General features: G+C 37.1%; 1 protein-coding gene across 1 annotated transcript; it reads right to left on the bottom strand.

Annotated features, from left to right (window-relative positions):
• On the bottom strand, window positions 1–8,993 carry LOC110460724 (dentin sialophosphoprotein-like). The gene is made up of 3 exons (XM_021513806.1): window positions 8,907–8,993; window positions 6,224–6,469; window positions 1–5,077 (listed from the first exon to the last, which is right to left on the bottom strand). The coding sequence occupies exons 2-3, from the start codon at window positions 6,446–6,448 to the stop codon at window positions 1,724–1,726; spliced, it is 3,579 nt and encodes a 1,192-aa protein (XP_021369481.1). The 5' UTR covers window positions 6,449–6,469; window positions 8,907–8,993; the 3' UTR covers window positions 1–1,723.
• Window positions 8,994–9,548: the final 555 nt, after the last annotated feature.

Genomic DNA, 9,548 nt, shown 5'->3' with positions numbered 1-9,548 from the left:
ATGAAATAATATTTTACTGGGATGATCTATACATGTGTATAAATATATAGAGCATAAACACAATAAAACAGACTATAGCTAAAACAATGACTAAAACATTCCTCACTGAACATTAGCATTTAAAACGAAACTTCCTGCACCTGGTACACGTGTCTCAATAGAGATAATGTGTCTAATATACAGAGTAGTTACCAACCCTACAGAGTAGCTACAATCTCTCCATCAACACCACTGACCATTGACAGAGGGGCGATATTAGACCTCTCTAAAATGTTGCTCCATCACCACTGTATTGCATCACTTGTCATATGACATCATAATTGTCATAATGCGATCAACTTTGTGACATAAACTTGCATCTAAGATTTATGTGATGTCTCATAAAGTATATGCTAGAACTCAGTTTTAGATATTACATTTTTCTCCGATACTACGAAAAGTCTGACTTCAGTCTTACATGATAAAAACACCCTCAGATTGGTCTCCATTTGAGACTTACTTTACTAACTCGTAGCTCTCTTAAGTAAATTCTTCAAATTGATCAAAAGAAATAAATATGAAAAAGTGTGCAGTAGTAAATCTATCACTGATATCAAGTTTGTTGTATATATTGCAACAAAAGTGTCAAAATTAAAACATTAACCTACAGTACAAGTACTTAGGCTTGGCTGTTTAAAATTGAACCAAAAATATATACATGCCCGTGTTTCGACTTTGATGGAAGTGGATGAATGCAAAGTTTAATCAAAGTCAGTGGAGCTGTATCCATGTATGAAAACTGCTGACTTGCAAAACGCAAAGTTGTACAAAACAAAACAATAGGAATAGACTTGCTGGGCATAAAAATAAAACAAAAATTAAAATACACCTAGGAATATTATAAAATGAATGTGTATTGCATACAGAACAAAACCATTTTCCTGATACCTACATATACATATTGTACAGTTGTAATTAAATCTGAAGTCAGAAACAAATCTGTCCTAAACTTAAAAGTTGTATGCAAACTATATTATACATTAGCTTTGTTTAAGAGTTATCTCCTCCTATTTTTTTTAACAAAGTCCATTTTAAGATATTTTTCAGGTTAATTGTATAGGAATACATCACTAAAATGTAATTGATGTATGTTTAGAGTTCACCTTTATTTTCAGTATTTTATATAATTACTTAACATTTTGTAATGATTTGAAATCTACCAGTGTACCTCGCATTGCCCATGGGTGCATATATATTGTTCTCTATGTAAATGATCAGATACCACACAAAGGTAAGATATGGTCTCTCCTGCTGGATATCTTTTGGCACATTCTTGGTATCTTTTCATAAAACCAAACATGATCAACTACACTCACACTTCCCTGACACAAAATTTTGTATGGGAAATTAACATATTATATATAATTATCTCCCAGCAAAAAATATCAAACTCTGCAGTAAACTTGAAATGATTAATGATGTTCAGTATAAACCACACAGCACAAACAGAGCATTACAGAGATACATGTATTCCACTATGAAACAAACTTAGCATACATCAGATAGCACAAACATAATTTCTCTCAGGTACATGTATACCAAATTAGCAGAAATACTTGGAAACATTGTACAGTTACAGTTTACATATCAAGACTAAAATATCTACCACTAATCACCGACTTTGCAATATTCTGTGTCACACTCACAAAAACAATAAACAGTTTAAATATGTATAGGTTCTGGGTTAATCATCATCTTCTAAAACAGCTTCCATTTTTGCCAACTTTTTCTTAACAGCAAGATCAGATAACATTTTCCTTCTACGTTGTCGTGGGTCCATCCCATTTTTGACGGCTTTTCGGAGCCTCATTTTGGTTTTAGCAGGAGGTACAATCAGACCTTCATCAAACATGATGGCCCGACGAAACCTTTTCTTACTGAACAGTTGTTCCTCTGCAGGGGTCTCATAGATTGTTTCCCAGATTTTTGGGGCAGGTCTCTTGAAGTTTTTATTTTTGTAAATATCCTCAACTGAAGGCTCATTTTTTGTAAGTTTCCTTTTTCGAGCAATCTTTGTGGTAGAGTCTTGATTGTTTCTAGTATTTCCATGGTTACTGCTGACATCCTGTAACACAGCTGCCGTTTGTTTAGATTCCTCGACTGTTTCTAGCGGTGACATGGGAACATCCTCCTCAGCTGTATTGGCAGTCTGAATCTGTCTGTATATTTCTATGGATCGCCTCTGGATGCGCGAACTCTTTCTTTTTGGTCTCTCCAGTAGTTCCAGATCCTCAAGCTCAGCTACTAATGGATCTTTGACTATTGTCTGAACATCCGTCATCCCAGACTCTTCCTTTTGTGAGACATTAACTTCCTGTTCCTTAGTCCAAGAGACAGATTTGTCCACTGAGAAAAGATTTTTATCAGCTGCCTCTATATATGCAGCTTTTGTCTGCATCTGTACACGCCCATCAACAGATTTTCTTGGCCTTCCTCGTTTCTTGGGTGGCGGAACAATTACTGGCTCCATATCTTCTATTCCCAAATATTCATCTAATGATTTCAGATCTTCAGCAGTTAGCACTTTGATATTGTCAATACTTTTCTGTTTACAGTCAGATGTTTCATTTTGTAAGCTTGCAGAATCCTCCCCGGTTTTGTTGTTGACCAGTTGTGGTAATGAAGTCTTCTGAAGCTCTGCACCTGGCTGTGAGGACAGGAGAACATTAGACACCTCCTCAACTACAACTGGAGGTATCAAGCTCATTGATTTTCGGGAGCGACTTCTTTTCTTAACTACACTTACTGATGGTAAAGGATCAATTTCTACACATGACGGAATAGGTTCACCACTCAGGGCAGTTGTCTTGTCCGACACCTTTTTCGATTTTTTTGGGTGACCGCTTTTCTTAACCTCATTTACTGATGGCAAGGAAGACATCAGATCACTTTCTACACATGGTGGAATAGGTTCACAACCTGCAGAAGATTTAAACTCGCCCGACACATTTGCTGATTCTGATTCTTTCTGTTTAATTCCACTGTCAGTATGACTGTCTTTAGGTACAACATGGATGCAAGTGTCCATGTCAAAAACTGTATTCAAACTGAGCTTGTTTACACTCTCAGATAATTCACATCCGGGTGACTCTTGACTGACAAGCCCCATAGACTTTCTCCCAGTCCTTTTCTGTTTTGCTTTAACTTTTCTCACTTTATCAGGATCTGCCCTGGAAGTAATGTCTACAGTGTCGAGATTTTCCACAACAGTGCTGAGTTCAGCAGATTCTAAGGAAATGCTTTTGGCCACATGATGTCCATTTTGTGTACCTGACTCTGCTGTGTATTTATTGTGGGTTTCCTGTATGGGTTCAGAATCAAGGTAATCAAAGCAGACCTCCAAATGTTGTGCGATTGCTTCGTCAGAACATTTCGGAGCCTGGCTTTGCGAAATTGTACGCATAGCAGGTCTGTTTGAAACTTGAATGACTTCAGCATCCTCAGAATCACTCTTCGCAGCTTCACTGGTTGTGTCAATGTCTGTTGTTGAACACAACTCATGATTTGTTTGAGTATCAGATGTGTTGGTCAGTTTTTCACCGTTGGTCGTTACTACCTCTGGCACTGGTACAAGTTCACTGTCCTGTACAGGCCTACTGGATCCTGGTTTTTCACTCGCACAAAAACATGTGTCATCTACTTTGTCCTGTGACAAAGGCAAAGAAGGTTTCATTGAATCTGAAAAATGTAATGTCTGACCAGACTTCCTCTCATAAGAAAATGCACTTGACAGATTTGTTCCATCTGTAAGACTGAGCAGGTTTGAGTTGACAGGTGTGGAGACCTTTATCCCTGTATCGGAGTTGTCAACAGTTGAGACTGTAACCACTGAACCCAAGTTTTTTCCTGAAGAGTTCATCATCACTTCTGCAATTTCATTTGAAGTATTTGTAGGTTTTATTGAGGTAAATGAACCGTCTGATGAGGACATTGTATTGCTCCGTTCGTTATCTGGACTATTTCTGACAGCATTTGCTAGCTTTCCAGCTAGTGACCTACATATGGAGAGAAAACCTGATGTCTGTTGTTTGGATGGAACTTCAGAGCTTGATTTAGAATTTGACCTTGATGATTTTTTCTGGGTGGACTTTAAGGCCTTGGTCTTTATATTAGTAACTGTACCTGGTGTTACACCAACATGCCCATCAGTCTCGGGCACTATGGTTTTCTTACAGGTTTTCCAAACATCTTCATCATCATTACCTGCATCCAGGTTGACCTTTGACCTTGTTATCTTGTCTGATGGTGTCAAATAAACTGGTGAAAAGGTTGAGTTCGGGCTTTCACAGTTTGGTGGTGAAATATTCTTGAAAATGGGTTGAGATGGAGAATATGGTGTCAAACTAGAGATCAGATCTGATGCCACTCCACTTTTTTTATCAACTGGGGTCATTCTAGAGGTCAAGTCTTGTGTAGTTCCTAGCAATGTTCTATTCTCTTCTACCAGAGATAATACCATTTGACCACTTCCACGATTCTGTGTGGAACTTTCTGTAGAATTTATTCTGCTAACTTTACACGAGTCAGATGAATCCTGAGTTTGCTGAGGACCTGAGTTGAAATATTGAAATGTCTTGCCACCAACATTGTAGTCACGGGCCTCGAAACATGGAGATAAACTCGCAGTGCTATTGTCACTTGGTAAGTATTCGGAAAAAGAATTGCCAGCAGAACTACAGTCATTCTCCTGCTGCTGATTAAATCTCAAATCTATGTGTCCAGACCCTGAGGTTCCACTTGTGTCCACTAGAGGACTCTGTGTCACAATGTAACTGCCTGAAAGGCGACTACCCATACCATTAGTCTCTATACTGTCACTCATGTCCCCCGTCCTAGACAGTTCTACACTCAGATGGTGATCATTCATGTTCAAGTCAGTGTCAACGTCAGTGAGAACAGAGGGAGAATCTATTCCATCAATGACAGACACCATCGGGAGGTGAACACAAGATTTTCGTCGGTTTCTCCGGATCACCAATTCTGCCATTTCTGGTGAGTCTGTGTCCATCCATACACTGCCAAACTGGTTCCCAGAGGCCTGAAAGTACAACGCGCCATTCATGACTTAAATTCAGACGACATAATGTATGCTGTACATGTTTATCATTTATTTTTCTGTTCATAGAAGAGAACAGAGGGAAAGAGGGTGAAGACATCCAATATTTTGTACTAATAAATATTTTGTTAAATTGAAACTTTCTCAAAAACTGATTGATATGTTTTATCCTTTTAAATATCATGATCATGAGCAATGGCCACTTGACATATAGACATCAACAAATTGTCCAAAACCTAGGGTCAAACAAGTCTGCAGCTGATACAACTAAGCAACATTTTATTCTCTCAAAATTTATATTTTTCTTTCTATTTTTTATGGTGGCTTAACAGACCTCAAACAGTTTATATCTGTCAAGGTGACTGTTCAACATATTAAGCACACAAACAGAACTGTTCCTGAAGCCTTAAGGGTTAATGATATTTTAAAGAGACATGATAGTTTTGTAAACGAGTAAAGCATAATTCCCTTTTAAGAATTCAGATATTTTTCACTTTTTATTTTTATTTTTAATCCTGGTTCAGCATCTAAATTATAAGAAACCAGTATGGCAGGTTAATCTACAGTAAACGACTCAAAATAATGGTAAAGATATTTTTGTAGTGCCCTTCATCAATTCACAGACAAAACCAGTGTTCCCCCGTGGATTTTTGTTTTGGGGATATAATTTATAGATTTTGAAGATTCTGTGCCAATAGGTACCCACCATATACATGTAGGACAGTGCTTGTGTATGGGGGTCCAGCCAACCCTTTTTGGTGTGGGTGCCGGTTAGGTTGGGGGAGGAAAAACATCTTTATAGGGAGGGTTTTGGGGTACACCGAAATCTCATTGATCATGATCATGTAGTCATTTCTTTTTGGAAAATGGAACTCAGAATTTGAAGGCAGTGGTTTGTCTGAAATGCCTACAAGGTACTTCGATTTTAGCAATATTTTTAATGTATCCTACAAATTTTTAAACAAGTTAAATTTAGAAATTTTCCTGCTAGTATCTGTTTTTCAAAAATATTCCCAGAGGCTTGAATTTGCCATAAATGCTTCATATATATATACATACATTCAATGTTGATCATAAACAATATACATGTAACAACACTATCCTACGGTAAAAAATATCAGTTTTTACCTGCAAATTATTCTCTTCACAAATTTGCCCCACATCACTAGCCAGAGCAGAAATGTTGACATCCTGACTGTGACTTTCTACAGGAAGTATATCATCTGTTTTGTCTTCATCACAGACTGGCCCAAAGCCAAGCAGGTGTGACTTCCTTCGGATGCGAATAGATCTCCGCTTCTTTGACTTGGTTGCTTGTTTTGTCCCTGGAGTTTCTAACAAGTCCAGTTCCATGATTGGTGAGAGCTGTCAAATCTGAAATTAGAAGTTAATGTCATTTCTTCAATTTCAAAAAACAACACAATGCATTTACTTTTGAAAATGTTGAAAATGCTGATAAAAGGTTTTTAACTACAAAGAAAAAAAACTTAAAGAACATGATTAGGAAAATTGATAGATTTAGCATTTTTCAAAGTTAGTATGCGTCTTGGTTTGTTATAAAAGTGATATAATGTACTATCATAAATGACCAAATCAAAATGTTTCAAACAATATTATAAGTAACTAGGGTTTTATTAGGGAGTTTTGGGAAACAGACCCGGGGATCGATGAAATTGGGGAAAAAGCTGTTGCTGCATGTAAGAACCATTTTGGGAAATTACTATCATAACTTGGAACACTAAAATAGACTATTTATTTACATAATTAGCCAATCTTTATAATGGCATGATCATTCTGTCCTTACTATGTATACGTTATCATACAGGTACACTGAAAAATCTGTCAATCCTGAGGGATTTATTGAAAATGATGTAACAATTTTTTTATTTTTATATTTTGGTTGTTTTTGTTTTCCAAACAGGTCAGCAAGATGATACGCTGGGAAAGGCAATGGTAATTTAAGTTGACACTACAGTTGGGACCTGGATGACTTAACTGTTCAGAGAAAAATACATAAAATTAAAAATGACTTGCTATATATATATAGATTTCAGTGCTGTCACAGCTAAATTTATAATCCCCATACATGTTCCTGCCAATCAGCCAAAGATTTATATATCTGACTGTTTTTTTTTAAATTAGCCGTGGATTTAACAGTGAAAATAGTTTGTTTGTTTTTTAAATGTTAGTAGGTATATATATCGAACTCGCGATATCTATACATTGTCGACAACAAACATAGCTCTAAAAAAAATTTATTATGACGCCGCTATGGCAACAAATGCTGTTTTTGTGACAAAGAAAAACCTACAGGGCCCACTTGTATAAAACATCTTAAAGTTAAGGAAAATCTCAAGCAATGTATTGTCTATGGGAAATCTTAGACTTGGGGAAATCTCAAGGGTTGAGATGTTTTATACAAGTGGGCCCAGGGGAACAACCGTGCCATCAGAGGGATAACTTATATAATTAGAACCCTATCAGACAAGCACCAGTACCTTTGTACCTCTCCATTTAAAACATTCTAGGGAGGAGGTGGTCAATGTTCTTACTCGACGTCCAACGTTAATGAGCACAAAAATATAATATAACTTGTATACAGTATATATATAGACAGTCCTTTGAATATTCAAGGTAAAAAAGTGTAGCAGAACTGGATAGGGAAAACCATCGTTTAGATAGCTCAATTGGTAGAGTGTCTGTCTAGAGTTTGTAGGGTCACGGGTACAAACCCCGGTCAGGACGTGCTCTTTATTGCTCATATAGGAATGTTATACATTAGTTTCAAACAAAGTTGTGAACAGGACAGGGTTGTCTCACCAAAATGATTTTAACACAATGTGTACTGTGATCATGAACACTCAACACTGCAATGTTATAAGCTAAATCAATCCGACCAAAGGATCTAGCTATATATATATAGTCTGACGTTTTATCAATATAACAATCTGTATATATAAAAAATGCCCCTTATACTATGAAAAATACGAAGGTGGTAAGATTTTGTTGTCAGCAACTCATTTCATTCCTGGTGTTGTAACGTGCAGACGGTCACCCTCCAACTTCTGACCACATGTACACTCGCCATTGCTGAACTAGTGAGCAGGTCTTCGGTTATACTGCATCACTTGAAAAGCTAGCTTGCCATTAAGGCCAGTATTTCCCCCTCAAATTCCTTAGTTGTTACACTATTCCCCCTCCAAGAAGTCTCGCCAGAGACCTGGCCTGAAGAATCCTGCGAGTATTCCCTGTGTACCAATGCACATTCCTTAACCACCGTGAGCTCAGACCATGGCCTTACATGATCACAGTCAATATGCTGCCACCAAATGTAACGTGCGGGCGGTCACCCATCCAACTACTGTCATGACCACGCTCGACGTTGCAGAACTAGAGAGCAGTTCCCCAGATTATACCGCATCTGCCATCACTGGAAAAGCTAGTTTGCCTTGCCAGTAAGGCTACGTTTCCCCTCAATTTCCTTAGCTGTTATACAGTGTTTTTTATTGTATGTTTTATATACAGATTGTTATAGTTGTATTGATAAAACGTCAGACTCCTTGCATCCGACATTGATAAATGGATGGCTTTGTAGGGTTAGAATACTGTATGAGACACGTGTGTTATCAACTGGACGCATGTGTTCGCTGTCAGAACTGGGTCGGTTCGATTGACTGTTTCCTCAAATTCCTGTCAATGTAACTAATTAGTACTAATGTGACTGTAAAGCTAATTGGTTTCTTACACATTGCTTGATTTTAACACATGTTGTCGAAGCTACAATCAATAAAATGTTTCAGAAATTTCATACCAATCTGAAAATAATCACAGCATCTTCATCAAGCATGATTTCCGCATTTGAAATCTCCCACAAATAGGTAGCCAATGACTTGCCCCGAAATACCGGCGCATGCGCAATAAAAACTGGAAGTGAAAGTACATGTTACTAGGCTAAAGTTTCAACTTAATCTTCAAACGAATCATTTTAAATCCCATATGGATAATGTCCGAGGTAACCAAATCAACTTTAACTATTTTCCGACTTGTGTATTGAAATACAATACAAGGGTTATGTGCTGATATGAAGATTGAGTCTCAGGCCTAGGAACAATAGTAAAACGATGATGAAAAATCTTAATTGACTTGATCAACCAAGCCCACCATTGAAAATAAATATTGATCTTGTTCAAGCTTATTATTATCATTTTATAGTTTAAAAAACCGGATAATGACGGTTTTGGAGATTGAAAAGTGAGCAGTTAAAACTCCGCGTCTAGAACAGAAGAATATTCGATATATTATTTTCTAATACATACGTTGTAGTATATACGTCTCTGGTTACACACGTTAATTGTGCTTTACTAGTTTGTTGAATTATTGTACAAGTCTCAAGATTCACACGGCGCATTCAGTGAAATTGTTATTTGACGTTTTGATGAATTTAGTACGATAG

This window comes from Mizuhopecten yessoensis, unplaced genomic scaffold (assembly GCF_002113885.1).
Source record: "Mizuhopecten yessoensis strain PY_sf001 unplaced genomic scaffold, ASM211388v2 scaffold10477, whole genome shotgun sequence".
NCBI classification, from domain to species: domain Eukaryota; kingdom Metazoa; phylum Mollusca; class Bivalvia; order Pectinida; family Pectinidae; genus Mizuhopecten; species Mizuhopecten yessoensis.
Note: the sequence above shows the minus strand (reverse complement) of the source record. Positions and strands in the feature narration are given on the sequence as shown.